General features: G+C 40.5%; 1 protein-coding gene across 3 annotated transcripts in view; it reads right to left on the bottom strand.

Annotated features, from left to right (window-relative positions):
- Positions 1–724: 724 nt before the first annotated feature.
- ube2f (ubiquitin-conjugating enzyme E2F (putative)) overlaps positions 725–21291 on the bottom strand; it is a 41737-nt gene continuing 21170 nt past the window's right edge. For 2 of the 3 annotated variants that reach the window (XM_080498354.1, XM_080498355.1), the window contains 3 exons: positions 20944–20976; positions 19814–19876; positions 725–3912 (listed from right to left, as the gene is read on the bottom strand). In XM_080498354.1, coding sequence (XP_080354480.1) covers positions 3862–3912; positions 19814–19876; positions 20944–20976 — 147 coding nt within the window. In that variant the 3' untranslated portion in view covers positions 725–3861. The remainder of the gene's footprint in view (positions 3913–19813; positions 19877–20943; positions 20977–21291) is intronic. The other variant, XR_013936662.1, reaches the window with a different exon arrangement.

Here is a 21291-nt window from a genome sequence, read left to right as displayed (position 1 = left end):
TAAATGGACCAATGAGCCACCAGGAAGGAGATTCAGTTCAAGTTAAGAGCGTCTGTGTTACAGTTTATATCAGGGCTGTATGGCGACGGTGCTATCCAACACACTTCGCCGTGTCGTCGTTCACTTCAACATAACATTAAGTATCTCTGCCGACCAGAACTGAAACTGGAAGAGATTCGGCAATGCTTACCCATTCTCTTAAAAACGATATCCTTCAAGAAAAAAAAAGTTAAATGACACAGTACAGTAAATTCACATTTGAAGTTTTAATTGTCTCAATTCCTCACCGGATCCCTTCATGCACAATGACACTATTGAAGAGTCCATTTCGGCAAAGGAAGGGAAGGCAAACAAAATAATAATAGTCTGAAATAGATCGGACGGAGCCAAAATAATGCAGAGTCATGTTTGTGTGTGATGATTCAATAAAACAATCCATACTGTCCACACACGTCTGCTCTCCTTCATCCTCCATAATCCTGCTGGATGTTGTGGAGGATTTGGACAAATTGGTCGGACAACAAGCTGCGTGAAAACATCAGTTCAGTCTTTTAGAAACATTAATCTCTGACAACAAATCCAGGAAATACTGAGACAAGATAAATAATCCTCATCTCTGGCTTTGCAGCTTCATGAAACTTTTGCACTACACCGTTTAAATGCACCCATGTTGAGAGGACGTATGTTAAATGAACAGACACATGCCATCATCTTTTTTTTTAATACTCTCTTTAATATATTAAAAAAAAAAAAAAAAATGGATATACAATCTGAGAAAGAAACGTTTGAGGGTTTATCGAACAGGCTGTTTATCTTCTTCCTCTGGCCCAGAAATGGAGTTAAAGTCATCAGACATTTTCCAAGACGAAAAAGAAATCAAAACAACAAACAAACGACAAAAAAAAGCTGATAACTTCCAAACTGAAGGTGACGACAAATTGTCCAACAGGGAGTCTGAGTGGTAGTAAGGCTAAGAGATCAGTCCACGCTTACATTTCCAGGAGGCAAACGCAGCCGTCGTGGCAATAACACGGGATGGCTTCATATTCAACCTCGCGTTCGTGGTCGCCTGCAGCGGACATGCATTCAGTCAGAACTCCTTGATTTTGGCAGAGGCCGGGTGTCGTCCCCTCTCCGGAAGCTAAAAGTTGTTGAACGCGTCGGGCCAGAACCACAACGAGCAAAGAGGGGAAAACCAGAACATGCTAACAAGTCACATCCTCTCCACTTGCTCACACACGCAGACACTCGCACACTTACACAAGAACAAAATGTCAATTTTTTTTTTTTTTTTTACACTCATCCGACATAAAGTTTCAGCCGTCATTGATTACATCTGTACATCCTCGGTGAACTTTCCCACTGGCAGATCACGGAGACTCTCACGCAGGCGAGTGAACGCGGAGCTGAATGGAGCCGCGACAGTTCATGTTTACACGTCGTCCAACTTGAGGCACGGTGCGAGTTGAGGCCGAGCGGAGAGCGACAATGGGCGCTCGCTGACTGAGTGACAGTCTCTCTGACTCACACGGATGAAGAAGAAAAAAAAAAAAAAATGTATAAAAGAAAATGTAACAATCATTGGCCAAATGTGACAGGATGTGGTTTAACCGGAGCTCACAGATCAACATGTTGACTGCCTTTTTCACTGCAGGAGCTTGGATGGATCAGGCCGTCTTGAGAGTCTATGTACCTCCACACACATTCAGAGAGTGAAATCACACAGTCCACTGACAAAGACCTGGAGCTGTGCCCTTTTAGGAAGACACACGGACGTGCGAGTGTGGGGAACCTCCAGAATGGCAGGGTTTGTGTACAGTGCAGTTACAAAGTGTCAGCCAAAAAGCTTCCTGTTGGTTTTACGCTCTGTGATGATCCACAGTGACAACTAAAGACCGGTAGTGAAAGGAGGGATTCTTTGAATATAATCTGTGTCTTTGGTTTGGGGAAGCGGGTTACTGTAGTGAAGCGGAAAGCAGAGAAAAAGGGACGCTCTAATTAAAATAAGACTATTGCTTTTCTTTTTTTTCCTAACAAAACCTAAAATATTTCCAAAAACAGCAACAACATTCTTCATGAAGATCTTTTTTTGTAGGAGTGAATATAAATCTAGCTTTACTGGCTATCCAGTCTTGTAATACCACTTTGTGCCACAGGATGTTGTGTTGAGTCGGTTTAACAATTGTCCGCGGTCTTCACACTGTCTTCACCTATTATCAGCTGGGATCGAATCCTGCCAGTCTGAATTCCATAAAATGTTTTTCAGCATGGATAGATTAAGCTTTAGCCAACCACAAGGAGAAAACAGATTGACTGCAGAACAACTGAATGCTACAGTGACTCTTTACCATCCAGGAGAGGCAAGATGCAAGTTTTACATGTTGTACCTTTAAGAAGATTTTAATCTATTAGACTTACTGATGAGCCACACGTATTAGTGATGACTTGTGTTGATAAGTAAAACCTCTCATAATACCTGGGAGAACACAGAAATATCTGTCTGCACTGGCAACAACAAACAAAATGACCCAATAGATTAGAACCACTTTCTGAACGTTAATATTCATATTTTAATGTGAGTTTCTCATAAAAGGTAACTCAGGGGGGGGGGGGGGCGTCCTACAATATGATCACCATTATTCCCGCTACAAATAATGCTAAACGTCCTTTTAAAAAACAGAATGATGAGTTTTAAAGGTGCGTGAGGGTTATTGTAGGGAGCTTGCAGTTTTGCAGCATTAGTCATTAGACTCAACTTTTTTTTTTTTTTTGCTCATCGTTTTCTGGCTAACAGCTGTTTAATACATTACTGTGATTAAAAAATACAACCTTAAATAAAGATGTTTGAGGTTTAACGGTAAAAATTTTTTTTATGCGTTTAAAAAACAAATGCAGGTTTTAAAGGGATCTCGGTACCATGCCGATGTGTCGGACAACTTTGTGATTGCACTGCATGACTCAACCTCTTCAACCGGGATAGAGGAAGGTGTGTGTGTGTGTGTGTGTGTGTGTGTGTGTGTGTGTGTGTGTGTGTGTGTGTGTGTGTGTGTGTGTGTGTGTGTGTGTGTGTGTGTGTGTGTGTGTGTGTGTGTGTGTGTGTGTGTCAGAAAGAAGCAAAAACTAAAGCGATGCAAAGATGAGGTGAAGCTACAAAAAATTTGGCTGTGGTATTAGTGGCAGTATTTTATGTCACATGTGAAGGTGTGTGTGTGTGTGTGTGTGTGTGTGTGTGTGTGTGTGTGTGTGTGTGTGTGTGTGTGTATACACATACTTACAAGAAGAATAACAACAAAATGGGACGATGTGGTCATTCACATGCTGTCTAATGGGGCTGGAGGCGTCTCCAACGTCTGCGTGTGTTTGAGTGTCTCTGCGCTCACCTTCCAGCGCGCGACGCAATGCCGCGTCGGCGTTTGTGAACTCGCATGCATTTTCTCTTTAGCGACACAAACGTGGCAGGCACTGGAACAGAGAACTGACAGTAACAGATATTATTTCTCTTCATTCATCAAGTTTTAAAACGGCTGAGTGTGACCCACCACCCCTATGATGCAGAGGTCCTCGTGGTTGTGACACTATCGATTAGCATAATTATAGCAGAATTCTCTTTTGGATGCAAGTCCTTTAAACGCAGGATTTTTTCTTCTTCTCCTTTTTACATTTTTTTTTTCTCATATTCCTGCAATGTGGAGGTTATTGCAATTGTGTGAACGGAGGCGGGGGGGAGGGCGGTGGTGTCAGAGGAGGGGAGAGGTTAAGAGTCAGCTGCTGATTCACACATGTAGTTGACCAAGTTAAGCACAAGTGAAGTAGAGCGGTTTGGTTGGTTTGTTGGTTGGTGCAGGAAGCCCGGTGTTTCTATCATCTGGCGTAGTGCTTGATGTAATCTTGAACCTTATTTCGAAAATCCTCCTGTGGGGGTGGGGGGTGGGGGGGGTGGAGAGATGGGAAGGAAACAGTTAGATGGAAGAACCCAGAATATGATAAGACTGAACCCAAAGCAGCACTCGTGGGTATCATGTGGCCCTTTCGCTGTTTGACTTGGAAATTCTGAATCAAATAAAACTTACTTGTCATTAGTGGCTTGATTACATCTCAAATGGTCACATTTTTCACATTATATGTCCATTAAGGCATTATTGGTCGTGACGAGCAGTGTGGCTACCTTCCTCCTACATTGTTTTCAGGATCCAGATCAATTTAAGATTAAATCCTTTTGTCGACAGCTGTAGCAGGACATGAATCGAAATGGAACACAGTACATAGAAAAATTCATCTGAAGACCCTAAAGTTTCCATTCATTGAACCAGGTTTGATTCGAGACTCAACTTGAATTATTTGCTTAACCCAAGAATCCAAAGTCATCAATGGATCAGTTGTCTCTCCTTGGCCACGTTCCTTCAGGTTATGAACGCCTTCTCCTCTAACCCACCATGCGTCTCAGTCTCCTTGATCGTGTCCCTTCTGGACATGCTTGGTTGAGTTTCAGACCCGCCCCCATCTTCCTATCCAGTGAAGCTACCCTTTGTCATTCCGGTGACACATTGGCTCCAGGTTACGAGTGGCCCCACTGGGCTCCCTGTCATTCCTCTTCTTCAAACAACTCAGCCGGGTCACTTGTTTGAGCTTTTCGTTGTCTTCCAGTTCTGCGGTTTTGTTTCTAAGACACCTGATTGTCTCCGATTTGGTTGTTCCTGCGTCTACCCTCTTCATGTGTCATACTATTCTTCTCAACATCGTCGCAGGACACATAACAGAATCCCAGTTTTTATTCAAAGGCCGCTGGTCATTAATCCGACCTACAGCAGCTTTCTGTCTTGTGAAGGGTTTCCTTTCTGTATAAGAAGAGTCCAGCAAACCTGTACCGTGAGCTACACACACCATAAATCATAGATACTACTGTAATTGGGGCTGCTGTCACACACAGGAGGAATGGAAGAGTTTTTACTGGCGTTAATGATGACACAGACAGTATAGACCTGCTGCAGCACCTAAGGACGGAGTATGTGGACACCTTAGAATTTCATGGTGTTCTGCATTAATTGGCCATAAAACCTTTAATCCAAAACTAAACAAACGATTGCGTTCTTATATATTATGAGAGCACATATATGTAGAGCCAATGTTCACAGTGGTGGTGGAGAAGGTACAGCACTATGTATTTAATGACCGGTCAAACCGCCTTAGGCGGTATTAACTGCATTGAAGCTCCTCTGGTAGACGCTCATTAGATCTGCACATCACCCAGAAGGGATTCTGGAACATTGTTGCTTATAGAACTGCTTCAGCTCAATCAGATTCCTATGATGTCTGGCATGAACGCCTCCCCTGAGGTCACTCCTCAACATCCATCTAATCTGCTCTCGACTTCATGAGGGAGATTTTAAACATCATTATAATGTCAATTTGATGTTGTTATCCTGTTATTCAGCTTGTGCTGGTGGACAACATTGCAATTATCTTGTACCATACCCTTAAATATATTATGGGAAACTGCCCAGGCTGTAACTGTGATGCTGCCTCCACCACTGAGAGGTTTTTACTTAATGTGTTGAGAGTTTTAGATGATATCCAGCGATGTTTCCATGTCCTGCCATGGAATCCATGCCTGTTCAATGTTTTGCATGTGGTAAACTTCTGAAGAGACATGTTTAGCAGTTATATTGGTTTCTTTTTTGAACATCCTGTGTTGTGCGTTTACCGTCAACTTTGTAGGGAGAGCAGCTTTAACAGTAAATTCTCTTCATCAGTAAACAATCTGTCTTAACTGCGGACTGGCAATTATCTGAACTTATTGAATTTGCTTTGTCACGTCTTCCATCTTAATGCAGCTCAACGATTCTTGTCAGTTGGTTTACAGAGTTCAGCTGACATTTCCCTTAAATAGCACAAACCAAAAGTATTTGCAAGTGTTTTTAGAAGCGAGAACAGGCTCTCTACTCCTTCACCCAAATCTTGTTTCACTCCAGGTTTGCTAACCTTGAGTATAATTTGCATATATTAGAAGTCAATAGGCTTTGATGCCCTGTTAATGTGACAATGTTTCAACAGAAAAGGCATAGTTTTCTTGCATTTTCGCTTCAGAAGTTTACATGGCAACATTTTGAAAACAATGTCCGTTTACGTGGAAACAGCAGGAATGCTTGAAAACTCTATAATTTTCCTGTTGGAGCACAATTTGGCGCTATTGTTTATCTTTGTAATGAAACCAGACATGTGTGCACAGAGAACAGTATGCTATAAACAACAACATGGATATTCGATGACAAAATGGGATTGCTATTACAGTGACTCAACTATACAACTAGCAGGTCGCAGGAGAAAATGGGCTGGGAGTCATGCGTCTCTGGAAGCCGTCATTGATCCATCTACTCGTGCATGTGCATAAAACCTATCCACTGTGGTTGTGGTGCACATCTGCAGTAGCAGCCTTTCAAAAAAGGTGCACTTTCCCCCCATTTATCAAGCGATGGAGAAAGAATTGTTGTTTGGCCTCACTTTGCTTCCTTGTTCCACTTACACCGGGAATGTTTATTAAACACCTTCTAAAAATACTTTATTATAATTGCTCATGTGGCATTGGGTTTAGCACGAGACTTTCTAAAGTGTGCAGTGTGGAGTTCAAGCTTTAGCCAGATTTATTTTTCTGATGAGAAACAGTGAACCACACAATGTATTGATATAACACTCGCCATTGGAGCTCAACAAATACAGCTGTTATTCACCCATTGGTCCCCTTTAGTCATTCACGTCATAATTTTTTTTTTCTGTGTGTGTGAAAATGTCTTCTTCCTTCTCCTAACTGTACTGTTTTCCGTTTTTACTTGCAGTCCCCGGTTGTTGACCCATCACCACAGGGGACGGAGACATATAATGCCGACACGTCCTTGTGTCCTGCTGCTCTGCGATACGAGACGAAAGTATTCCAAATTGACATCATCGCTGCGAAGCGCTTACTTAGTCACGGACGCATCGCTGAGGCCTCCGTATGGTCACAGGGGCATGGTGGAGAATTGTGAGAGAGAACAGAAAGAGGAAGTGGAAGAAGAAGGAGAGAGTCTACAGAAAAATAATGACATGCTGTAATATCTGGACATTGACCGACGGTGCTGGTGAGGGAATACTCTGATAAGCCCCAGTTGGATCAATGCAACAACAATAAGTACCAGATGGTGAAGTTTACAGCCAGAGACAACTCACTTTTTGTGTAGATTACCAAGAATGCAGCATTTTTATTAGGGAGTCAGTAAAGGCATTTAATTGACACACAATTACTGGTCAAACAAACATTTATCAAGGAATGTAAGTAATTGAATTTAATTATTCCTTATTTTTGATGGGTGACTACTATTAAAAAAAGTAAAACAAAATAAGCACTGTAAACTATGTATAAACGCACTATATTTCATTTTATTTCAAGTCGTTAGAATAAGACTGGGTATATCAATATTGTATTATTTCAGCTAAAACACACTTTCTGTCATGTAATTAGTTGGGAACAAATACGTGCAAATATTGATATTGGCAATTGACCAGATTGTAAAGAAAAATATTGGCAAAAAATTCTATAAAGTGCATCCTAATATATTGCAGTGTGTTGCAATGTACAAAATGGAAAATGGGATATGGATCACAGGGAGTTGTGATGAATCCCTGCTTGTTTCAAGCAAAGACTGTGCAGGAGAGAACTTGGAACAGATCAGTAAAGAAACCGCATCTGAATTAAACACTTTTTTTTTTTAAAAAGGTGTTTGATATAAATAAACCATATTAACCTTGGATAAACCAAAATGTATGGTGTCTGGTCATTTTAAGGGGTATAAAGATGTAAAAGTTATGATAGAGGGTGTGTAAAAGTAGAAAGGGTTAAAGAAATGAAGTTTCTGGGGATCGTAATTGACAAAAACTCTGCTGGAAACCTCCCATTAAATATGTTCAAACTAAAAAATTCAAAAGTATTTCACTTCTCAGCAAAGTTGAATACTTTTTAAACACCAACGCACAGCATATTCTATATTGTTCATTAATACTGCCATATTTGAATAACTGGGGCAACACCTATAAATCCTGAACGAAACAGCTAAATTAATGCAAAAAGCTAGAAACAAACCACTACCAGACAACGTACAGAAATGTTTTGCTGATAGAGAGGGGTGTTTTAACTGCAGGGGGTATCTGGACTTCAGAACTAAGAGTGTTCGAACTCCAACGAGGAGGATGAGCACTTCAGTAAGTGGAGTGAATGTTTAGAACAATCTTTCTGTACCACAGGAATATATTGTGTGGTAATCGTGAATCAAACAACCATTGATTGCTGATACATTCTCAACCAGTGTTGATTTCATTGATTAGATGATCGACTTGTTAAATCTGTTGTCCGTATAGCATATTGAAACCTGAATACTGACTGGATATTCTGGAATACCATTTAGTCAACTGAAACTAGACTAAGACTAACAAGGTTTTAATTGACTAAAATAAGACTAAAACTTAATGGCGTGTTACTCGAACGACTCAGACTCAATCACAATTTGTTGTCAAAATGAACACGGTTCTCGACTGTGTAATCTTAAGCATTAAGCCATTGTAAATTGCAGATTGAAGAAATGAATGATTGTTGCTACCAGAGTTCTCCGCACGTTTGCAGAGTCACTCCTGACCATCCCAGACCAGGTTGCATTTCCCCCCCAAAAGCCAATTTCAGATGTCCACTTCCATCTATGGGTCAATTCTGTTGGAATGAGGTATACTGGTGCACACGTTCCACTTACAGCACCTTTAAATTGTATCGGTCCCGATGGCTCTCTCTCCAATGATTACTTTGGCCAAGTTTCAGTCACATGCAGCATGCAGGTGGGTATGACAGTAAAACATATCCCCTTTTTTTAACTGTGATATCCATCCCGACTTAGAGTATGTGTTCTTACACAGAATATGTTATGAAGTGAAGAATTCTTTATTTAATCATCCCACTGCAACGAACTGGAGTAAAGACGAAGTGGGGATGTATAACAGGCCTGAGGCAAAGTAAGATGACAGCACAATATATGTTGTAATCATATATCCCAAATTCCCATTGCAGGGGAAAAAAGAAAAATCTGGAAAAACATGATACGTCTGAGTGGAAATGCTTGCATTGCTTAATAAGGAACATCGGCCCACCAGCGAGTTTTTATGTCGTATCTTGATCTGGCGTTTGATGGCCTGTTCCTGCCTCAGAAATTGAGGCCGGTGACAGCTTGCGAAGTGCACAGACACCGGGGAGAATCAGTTTAAATAAGCAATTGTGACGTCAGTGCTTCACTAGGCTACACCTGATGGGCAGATCAAACACCATCACTGACAGAGCACACAAACTGTAATTATCTGTATATGTACAATCTGTATTACGTTCAGTTTTAAATGGCCTGAAGAGTTGAAATCTTTGATAGACACCACAAATTCAAAGTATGAAAGTAACAACTTGGGGGGGGGGGGGGGGGGGGGGGGGGCAATTTAAAGTCGCCTCACAAAGCTGCAACATAAATGTGCAAGTGTCGAACCCTGCACTTTTGTCTCCCTTTATTCTCGATTTCGGTCTTCCCGCAGAAAACTGGCTGACACTGCAAATTACTCAGGCATTTATTGGATTGAAAACGCTAAGTAAACTCTGCAGTCGATTAAAAAAAAAAACTTTGTTGGTCTGGAGCTTAGTTTTCTTGGCTCTGCGTCAGCCACAGAAGGCAATTAACTCTCCTCTCCTCCAGCAAGCAACACAGGTACTCAAAATATGTACCATCATCAGAGTAGAGGGGATGCAAATGAAACCCTGTGGGGACTGACGATTGCTTTAAAATCTGCTAAAAGTTGAACACAGCAAAAGGATAGTCTTGGGATATGTCAGGTAAACAGACTGTGAAGGGGGGTGGGGGGGGGGGGTGAAATAAAGTGGGCTAGATGACGACGTACGCAGCGGTGCGAAGGAAGTCTCGGGTGTTTTCCTGGAGTTTGGAAAGTTTTGTTAAAAACTTTCTGGTGGGGCTCAGAGATGTCGCTCTACCATGGAATACTGGCTTAACTCTCGTTCCAGGTGGTATGCAACCATTCTCAAAGGTTTCGCAAACAGATCCGAACTCTGTGTGTCACTGCAGAACCTCGCTTTTATTGCAGCGTTATATTTTTTCCTTGAAATGTGTCAGAAATTGTGGGTCTTAGATCCGAGGTCTAATACTTATCTACCGGTGTTATGCAAAGTTCTACATGAAGTTCAGCTACATGAATACAGATTTCTTTTGTTGAAAGTTATTAAATAAACCTTTTGAAATCTGTTGTATTGCTGAAATAAATGGGTTTTTTTTCCGAATTCCAACATTCCTTCTGTTGTATGTTTTTCTTTGCCAGTATTGTGCTTTTTCATTGGGTAATGAACTACATGCGACATGTTGCTCGGGCAGTAAGTCTTTCCATTTGCCTTAACCTGGTTGCTTTTTGTTGTTCTCTACTGGTAAATACAAACTAAAACCCCATTAGCACAGCATAGTTGGCTTGGTAAAATGTTTAAATATAACCTGAAGTTGAAGCAGCGAGGTGTTCCACAGCAAGCCTGTTGCATAAACATTCATTTTTAAACAGCTGAATAACAAAATCCAAGAAGTGTTTGACACGAACAGGTAGTGGTATCGCTTATGTGCAGCCAGCACAGTGTTTCTTGCTACTTCTTCTTCAACCAGTATCTTCCAACATGACTGTTGAACCCAGTAGGAATTTATCAAGTGTCACCAGGCACAACATGTTTAAAATGTCCCCTACCTGCTTAATTCCCACTGCACTTTGTTTCGCAGGAAATATTCTCAGGCCCCTCATCTTCTGGAGAAAAGCGTGTGATTTGGAGACAACAAATTAAGTATATATATATATATATTAAAAAAAAACCCAACCTGAACAGACCACTTAACGCAGCCCGTACGCTACACCAACAGATTATCTGCAACAGCTGTGAGGCTGCCATTAAACTCCGTGACAACATCCGCAAAGAGAGCGGAGCTGCCTGCCTGTCATTCACTGGTGCCATCGCACATCTCTGACACCGACATGACAAGAGGAGGTAGATGCCATAATGAGGTGAGTGGAGCCACATCTGCCTGCAACAGCTGAGGAGGCTGTGACAGTGAGCGAGCTAATGAGGACCGATTGATCACTGCAGCCACGTCGGCTCAGTCAGCTTCTGTCAACTCGTTTATTCCTTCTTCCCTGCACTGCGGTCCGGGAGACGGCAGACTTTAAAGACCTGTGCGTAACAAAGGCACAACAGCAATATTCTTTCAAACAAGTCTATGCCTTTTAAGCTGCTTTTTTCTTTTTTTTAAAAATTATGAACACTGTCACACAGAGAGCTAGTATTACACAACTTCCATACCGAGATGGATTGGAGTAGTTATTTCTCAGTTTTCACTGAAACAAAGTCAACCAATGATGTGGTGAGGAGCAATTGTCGATAACCTGTCGAGCCATTTGTATTCTTGAGCCTTGAATGTTACGCTCGCATGCTGAGGAAACTTTATCCATCTATCCATCCATCTATCGTCTACCGCTTTATCCGGGGCCGGTAAATCTCATAAATCCGATTGTGAACCTACATTTATAACATGTAAGCATCGTTGTGTCTATGTTCAGGCATCTGTACTCAAGCACAACACTGCAGAGGTTTCCTTTTGTGCTTTAATGAGAACCAACAGGGACTCGGCGGTCACTGTCTATGGGCAGAAAGCAGATCAGGGAAACTGAAATCCTCCCAGAATGCAGTAACTGTGGTTCCAAGTGTGCATTTGACATGACAGAGTATTGATTGAAGGGGCCTCGCCACTTGAGAGACCTAAGGAAGCAACATAGTGAGCGTGTGAGAGACATAGAGAGTGGTAGCCTCTCAGTATCGCCAGTATCAATCAGTGAACTGGAGACAATTGAGAACGCAATGAGGGTCTGATGATATGCATGCACTCCGGCCCTTAATGAAACACAAAGCCTCTAATGTGTCACCCAGTCACTGTGGACCTTCAAGAGTGAGACAGATAATCAATACTACATTATAGAACAGTGAGAAAATCTATCGCCGCACGTTCACGATACAAAGGTACCAAATTGCATTTCTTAGACAGTGCAGTGTCCAGTCGGTGTTAAACTGCAGAGATCTGGACCTTCTGCTTCTCAGCAGGCCAGCTTTTTGACATTTAATGACATTTGAGGAATTGGCACACTGGTTTGTGCTTCTGGGAGGTGGGAAAGTGGTAAGAGCTGTCCCACTTAGTTCATTTTGTTCACGCAGTGTCTGCCTTGACTGTCGATAAAATAAAACAGATTGGAAGTAAAAAAATGTCCACACAATGTATTTAATATTTTAACAAACTAATTTTATAACTCTTCACAGTGCGGCTTTCAGCTCGCATTTTTTTCAGATGAAACCACGAGAGAAAATTATATACTTGCACAATCTGAAAGTATTCGTTTTGAAAACACAAATTCAATGAACGTTTCACAACAAAAAATTCTCATTTTACTAGTGATGCACCAATTGCGATACTCAGATAACAGATGCCGAGCCGAGACAAGCCGGCGAGTATTACGCGACATTATGCATCAGCATCGCCAGCAGCAAGTAGACAAGAAATCCACGAGAATGACAAGAGAAGGGGCCACGGAAAGTCCTTACAAAAGCAGCAAATTATTCAGCAGTGACATTTTGACCAGCAGAGTGGCATCGGTGCATCTCTATATTTGACTTGAATTTTAAAACCACCACTAACTTGTTATTGTGGAAGAAAGTCTGATATTGCCTCTGCCCATACAGATAATCAACAGCCTCGCTGTGATAGTAGCAACAGTCTGTACAATTTGGATGTGAAGTTTGACTGATTTTATCATCAAACTTATATTTGTGCAATAATCTGAAACACATCAAAGTGGGATCTCCATGGTTCCCATTCATAACACTGGCGGCAGATTGGAGCATTAAAAGGAGGAGGTTGTGGCTTCGTGCTCGTCAGTGTGACGAGTGAAACTCTGCAGGGACAAGCAACAGATTTTGGTTGCGACATCGAGTAATCCTCGAGTCTTCAGCTGCAGCAGTTAAAAAAAATCAGTTGTAGTTGTGCTTCTAAAACATACTGAGGGCGATGTTGAGTTTTAAAGTGATACACGCACACACACGCACACACACACCATTTGATGTCAAATGCCTAAATGAATTATGGATAAAATGTCCCTTGTCTCTCCATCATATGTTGCTGTTTCATGCTATTTCTGTCATTTAAACTAGTTTTCTTTCAACAAAAAAAAAAAGTGAGTGGAGCTGAAAAAGGCCAGAGGTCAGCTATTTGTGATCAGGGGCTTACTGGCCTCAACAATATACAAGAAACAAGTGTGTACATGGCCACATAAACACATGTTCATGTCCCTCAAAAACAAGTACTGTATATGTAACACTCCTGAATGAACAACACACTTTTTCTGGAAGACGTTCCACTTTCCTTCTCATTGTTACTATGAAGACATTAAGCATGAATTACAACCTAAAGGACAGACAGATAACTGCCATCAAAGGTCAAAGTCACATTCTATCACCTAGATACTAGAAACTTAAATGACAGACTGTGCGCACATTTCAAAGCTCTCTATTTAACAGCATTCTTCAAAAGGAGTCAAACAAAAATGTACCAAGAGATTCACACAGAGGATGTTTTGCAGCAAATCCCTGGACACTCATCAGAGGATGTGCTTTGACTTCACACTGGCAGCTGAAATGTCAGGTACTCTATACTTCATTGATTCTACACAGGCGAGAGGAAAGGAAAAACACTTTTTTTTTAACACAGTTCTTTACTATTGAAAAGAACTACTAATCTGACATATATAAAAACAAATAATCACAACATTAAAGTAGGTTTTATTTTTAGGTTGTCTATAGACACTGGGGATTTAAGTACGAGTTATAATAGTGGAGTCTAATATTAGAGCTCTAGGTGTCATCTTTGATCACTTACATCATATAAAGCCACTGATCCATCTATGCTTCTATCATTTATGAAGCACTGCCAAACTCAGCTCTGCTGTATTAAAGTCTGGATTGACCGCAATTCTTCCTTCACATGCTTCAGCAAGTTGTACTGGGACTGGTCTGAAAATGGTGCTATGACGAGGGGCTCAATCTGGTCCAGCAAAATGAAAAACCTCGGCCCAATTTAATCACGTTTAGGATTTCATTTCAGGTTCCCGTCCCGACATACGCACGGTCAGGCACCTTCTCCTCGCTCAAATAACTGGCAGATCACTTGGTTCAGTCAAACTGGGTTTAAGCGTTGTTCTGTGTTCGTGATTGAAAACAAAAGGTTCATCCTACAACACTGCTGTAGGAGTATTCTTCAGACATGTACCTCCGGGTAATGTGTGTCAATCATTATGATCAAATGTTAAGTCATCTTTAATTCACAATTACTTTAATGTAGGATCATGAAATGACACAATACATAAAAGAAATATCATATTATATACTGTACTTTTAATATTAAATACAATTAATCCTCCAACGTACATCTTAAAAGTGAAAACAGAAAAATACTATCAAGCCGAACCTACACCGAATTACACAAAATGGCTATTACCATCAGAATTCCTATTTAAAAACAAGTTTTGGGGTTTTCGCATGATTTCTATCACCAATACTCATCTTGAGAGGCACAGTGTTCAGCCTTCCACACACCAACAACCCTATTGGTCCCAGCCCGCCACACTTTACAACATGAACTAAGCCACGACATGTAGTTTGTTGTATGCATACCGTACAATGAAAACACAAGCTGAATCGCAGCCTACATATTATGCAAATTACACAACGTGTTGGCGTGATTGCGCAATACATGATTACGTCCCAAACATAAATGGAGCCTCGGCGCTTTGGGATTTATGTATTTGTACAGAAATGTACAGTCTGATGTTTCTATTTAAACCTCTAAAAAACTTTAAAAAAAAACATCTAATTTACAAGAATTTTCATTCAATTCATCCATTTTATATTCTATACATAACTTTGTAGACCTTTCAGGCATATTGTTGCTGTTGTTTTAAAGTATAATTGTTTGTTTCTGTAATATTTAACTTTTTTGAAGCACCCTGCGGTGTTTTGTGGCATGTGCTACACCAGATAAACTTCTATTATCGACCACTTGAACTGATCAAAGCCTACTCCCAGCCAACAATAGCACAATTTTGCTCTCACCAACAACAAACTCCACACACACACACACACACACACACACACACACACACACACACACACACACACACACACACACACACACACACACACACACACACACACACACACACACACACACACACACACACACACACACACACACACACACACACACACACACACACACACACCATTACCCATGTGGATGCTTCCTTTCAGCCACTTTAACTCGATAATGTATTCAGAGTACAACCACAAGAGGAGCTCCACTTCAAAAAGACACACGCTTCCATGTACATGGGCACTCGCTCACACTCCCACACTGCTATCCACTTGCTGCTGAAGTTGATTACAGCGCGTTGCAAGTGTGTGTGTGTGTGTGTGGCGGGGAGGGTCATGGTTGGAGGACTTTGTGTTTTCAGTTGTTTGTCACTCTAAACAACAACTATGGGATGAACAGGCAACTCTCAAATTTACAGAAAACGATAATGCACCATAGTCTTTAATTTGATAGTTTTTTACTTTAAGCATATTAACTTTGGAATTTGTAAAAACTAGAGTTAGTCCATACAATAGTGACACTAGCATAAATGATCAAATGTAAAAAAAAATGTGGCTTTTAGGTTTGCAGCTGGACATTTTTCCTGTGGTAACTTTTTGATGGCGAAGCAATCTGGATGGATAGATTATTGGACTGCCTCGAGATCCATATCGACAGATTGATCAACTAACAACCTAAAAAGATGGATGGAGCAGCTCGTCGGACAGATGGAGATGCCAAACAACTGGATGGATGGATGAAAAGGATGAACTTGTGACCTGGATGGATGGATTCATGGTTCGATTATACAAGCACCCATGTTGTGGCATCAAACTGACTGTGCTGGTAATAACTATGAAGTACAGGAAAAGGAATAGACAGTTGACATTTCGTGATTTTTATTGGCCAAGATGTATGGACTGCTGAAATTATTAAGATTATAAAACTTTCTGAATCTGAATCTGGTGCATCCTTTATCTGTTTGATATCCTGACGCTCCCAGATCGGAATGTTGCCGTCAGAAAATACAACTTTAGAAAGTCCCTTTGATATAAACACCTCCAAGAATCATTTCCTCATGTGCTTTTAATTAAAAAAAAGACCATTTAACAGTCAGTTTTAAATATTAAATGTGTGACTATACAACATAACTCGGATGAAACTGTAAATGCAGCTCAGACGTAATCTTGCAGAAATGTTCCATTAAAGCAGTAGTAACAAGCCCACCAACTCGTTCACTGCCACCCTCGGCAAAGATAAAGTTCATCCAAGCTATTAGAAGGCAATCAATGACAACAATGGACTCGGCAGGTTTTCGCCACAGTCATCAGAATGGTTTCATCATAAAAGTCCTTTACTATGAGGAGACATGGCAGAGCTAAAAAAAAAAAATGAGGCAACAGAGTGAGACTCGATTGTGAGCAGATGCGAGTGGGGAAAAATAATGATTGGTGATAAACAATTAAAAAAAAAAAAAAACCTAATTCCTTTTCTTCTGAATGATATTCTCAAACAAGCATTGGCCTACATAGTTAGTCATGGTTGCACTCATGAGAAATCAATGTCGCAATGAACCTGAAAATCAGGTTGTGATTTTTTTCTATAAGCAACATAGATCTGCAACCAGCGCCTGTAAGGAGGGGGGTCTTGTTAGACTCTGTGGTGGACCCCCTGTAGAGTTCACAAAATAGCACTTGAAGGCCATACACTATGAGACACTTAAAGAAATAAAGGATTAATTGATTTGATCACTTTTCATCTACTAATCCATTTGTGACATGCTACTACAGACACAGAGCAGTCTGGGTCCACATCCAAACGGTCTCTTATCTACAAATAGTATATTATTCAGTTATGACTTTGCCACCCCATGAATGGGACATCCTACCTGTCTCAGATTGCTTCTCAATGCCTTGAGAGTTCGAGTTGATTCGGTTGAGTCACTCCATAATAAGTTCTTAACAGTTTTACTGAAGTACAATTCATTGAGTCATAGAACTGAAGTCGAAATTCTTCAGTTGATAAAAAATTGAACAAATCATTAATACAAAAGTGAGCTCAGTCGTCAGATGAATGTCGCGTAGTGAAATGTAAAAACGCACATCAAACCAAATATACTCACATAAGTACCTCAAAGTAAAACTGATGCTGAATCAAACATGTCAAGTCAGCTACATTGGAAAAACATGGACGGACATCGCCTGCTTCGAATTTAGGGAGAGCAGAAAGTAGCTTAAAGCACAAATCGCTCCAACTGTTACACCTTCAACAATGCAGTAGCTCAAGGTAAAGGGCATATAAAAAGAGATGGATTAGTATTGAAGTGACTCGAATACTCTGTGGCCAGAACCCACACCCTTGAGGACTCGGTACCTGAAACAACCACTAACGTATTTTCAGTTGGGGAAATAAATAACTTTTTCATTTACCTATACAATTTGTTCTCTGAACATGTAGCCTTTACGTGTTGCAGTGAAAGTAAACATAATTAAAACAACTGATATTTTAATATTTAATTGTAATTTCTAACTAAATCCTCACGTCAATTGCTCATTAAGGCACCTGCAGATTTTGTTGTGCTCCGAATGGCTCTCACCAACATAAAGCAAAAAAAAAAAAAAAATCATGGAATTTTTGTTTTGTTGCATTATTCTGCTAAAATAAGACAGAATGCAATTTTTATCTATTATTTAAAGTTAAGTCACTTTAGTTATACATATGCATTTTTTGCCGTTGTTTTTTTTCTTGTAACCTCGAAATTCCCCGGGTCTGGTAATCATGAAGCAATTAAAAACCGCATTCCTGGCAAACAAAAGTCGACCTTCTTTATGTTTACTTCAGGAAAGACTCCCTGATGTGTCGTTACTATTGCACAGAGGTCATCCATTCTCGCAACCGTTTCTCTGCCGATAATGCAGCAATTCAGGCTTACACAAACACACACACAAACACACACAAACACACACAAACCCTAGTGTATCTAATAGGGGTGCAAGGTTAACCATTATCACGCACTGTTGGATATACTGCAATGCACCATGGGAGGAGGGAATGTTCAAAGGGCCAAAGGTCAATACTGTCTTAAAAAAAAATGCTTTCAGCTTTCCTCCACTTGAGTTCATAATTACTTCCGTGGTCAGCTGGCTGCCTGCAGGGACCGTCTGCCAATCGGAGGGGGAAATTACTGTACTCAACACTCAGCTTTTTTTACGACCACTCCGAACAATGCCACGTGTAATGATAAAGACATGAATTATAAGGCAATATAATACAATGATATATGAGTGACTCAAGGATATCAAGGTAAATGGACTCTACTTATGGAGTACATTTTACCTCTGCCTCAATAAGCGTTAGATGACCTGTCACAATCACCCTACGCATGGGTAAACGTGGGGTTCAGGGTGACGCTCAAAGACATTTTGGCAAAAGAAAAAGGTGAGATGAAGTTTTGAGTCCATCAACCGAGCCACAGCCAAACCAAATGTTAATATCATAATCTACGATCATTTACTTGGAGATCAATGACAAAACTCAGCACTACTTGAAAAACAGTCATTTTGAAAACACGGGTATGTTGCGATCATTAAAACAGAAATAAAAGTCTTTGCCAGCTCCAGAATAAAACACCAACTCAGCCGACAATTGCTTTTATTTCAAATTGTGTGTCTGGCATTATTGCAAAGCTTTATCAAATCAGAGCAAAGAAAAATGGCTCTGCAGGTTTTCTTAAAAACAAACTGAACCACAGCATGAAAAAAGTAAGGAGTCACTACGAGACTACAAAACACACAATTCCCTTTTCTTAATATCTGATCAAGTCAAACATACAGTATATGAATATGAGTTTATCTGATTAATTTCTCAATGTTTTTGTATTTTCACTCTTAAAACTGTCAAACCAACAGTTAAGTGTCCTATCAAGAGGGTGTTCAAAACTAAAAGTATATCTGTAAAACATGTTTTCACCGTGTCTCAAATTCTTTGTACCCACACACATTTCATGGTTGGGGGAAAAATGGACATCTGCATATAAGACTTTTTTATTGTGCTCATACACAAAATGTCACCGAGTCTTTTAGTTGATCGGTAGCTCGCACATCGCTTGCATGTGGATGAAAACAATGTTAAGCAAACACAGATTTAGTAACTATTGAAATGCTCATTTAAAGCTACTATAGTAAAAGTACATCCTGCATGCATATGTTTCTTGCACACAGTTGTGGAGTCTCACAAAACAAGAATTATCTCCTTCGAGTGGTCCATGTCAGCCCACTACACCAGAATACAGCCCCCTAAATTATCCCATACTCCCACCTACAAAAGCAAGAAGAGCACAGAGAGTCGCACTGTAAGCTGCATCAGAAGCTTCTGCAGCACAGCCATGTTTCGTAATGTACAGGATATTAACAGACAACAGGATGTACAGTAGGGAAGCTGAAGGCAGTGTGATGATTACAGGGAAACCGTCTGTATATCAATGACACGTCTACCGAAACAATCTGCTGGATGTATATAGCACGGAATGAAAGATCACATTTCCTCACCTTGTCTCTTAGATGATGCTCTGCTGCGTTGATGTTCAGCGGGTCATCGAAGTTCAACAGGTCCTGCAGGAGAGGTGAAGAGAGGGACGGCATTAGGGACGGAGTGGACCAGACAGAATGGCCTCAGCGTGTGAAAACACATCGAGAATTGATTGTTCACGGCTGAAAGATCTCGTGTACTTAGTCATTTCAAGACAGCACTTTCGAGAGGCGCAGCCCCTTCTGTGGGTCAAATGCTCTTAATTAAAAAAGCTGTTGTGGGAAATCCAACCCATTTTAACACTATTTGCTGTCCGCAAAGTCACCCCAGATTCTGAACCACCACAAACAAAAGGGTATAATTACTAGGTAGCCTCAGAGAAGCCCACACACACACACACACACACCACAGCGGCTCGAAAGGGAGTGTTATTAGAGAGATAAAGAGCAGGATGGCCTGCGAGGCTCTTTCTGATTAAGCGGTGAGATTTAGGGCACAACTGTGTATCTGTGTAGATTACCATCATCATTATCGTCATAAAACATTGGGCTGACCCGAGGAGAAGACGCCGGGAAAATGGAATCAGTAATAAATGTGTGTGTGGGCTGCATTTTGCAAAGCTTGCAAAATAATTTAAAGACAATTCAGTCACCTTATAATTACTTGAGTTCCAGCTACAATGTACGACAGTACAAGAGCATACTCGTACTTTTCAGTGCTATAATTCATAAAATTACATCCTTTGTTTCTTGTGGGAGCTCATTTCCCAAAGCATACCGAATTTACTTGTCATGTTTCTTCATTTCCAGACCATTTTGTAATGAATCTCTGTAAATCAGCGTTCGTGAGACGCAGCCTGACTGGTGTTGCGCGCCACAAAAGTAATGTGTAATCTTATTCACGGTGCTTTATATTTCCCAAAGCCCTGAAAGTGCTGTCCGTAATGAGAAAGATCCTATTACTCAATTACACATCATGATCTGAAAACAGTTGCGTAGATGAATAAGGTTGTTTAATCTGATCTGTGCTTACACTAATGTCATTAAGATATGATGAGTGGCTTCCAACAGTGAAGGATAAATATCCTGTGACTAAAGGGTTGGATTTCCAACCATAGCCTCTTAATCAAATAGAAACAAGAAATACTTACAGTAAACAAGGAGTTCAATCCCCACACCACATCCTACAAAAAACGAAAAAAAGATCAATTATAACATAGGCAAACTATAACTTGGCCTGTAAATGAGGTGACAAAGCCAAAATCACATGTACATTGTTCTCGTCGTTAAAAGCCCCTTTTTAATGGGACCATCAAGTAAAACAGTGAAAGTGAGATACAGAAGTCAGATTCAATTGCCATAACAGATGTGACTATAAATATGAAAAGTCACCCAGTAAAGAAAGCTTTAAAGTAATTTCAGGACATCAATCTGAATGTCAACACTGACTGGAAGTTATTGTCAAGATTGTCAAATAGAAACTCCTAACAAACGGTGTG

This window comes from Blennius ocellaris (genome assembly GCF_963422515.1).
Source record: "Blennius ocellaris genome assembly, chromosome: 6".
NCBI lineage: Eukaryota > Metazoa > Chordata > Actinopteri > Blenniiformes > Blenniidae > Blennius > Blennius ocellaris.
Note: the sequence above shows the minus strand (reverse complement) of the source record. Positions and strands in the feature narration are given on the sequence as shown.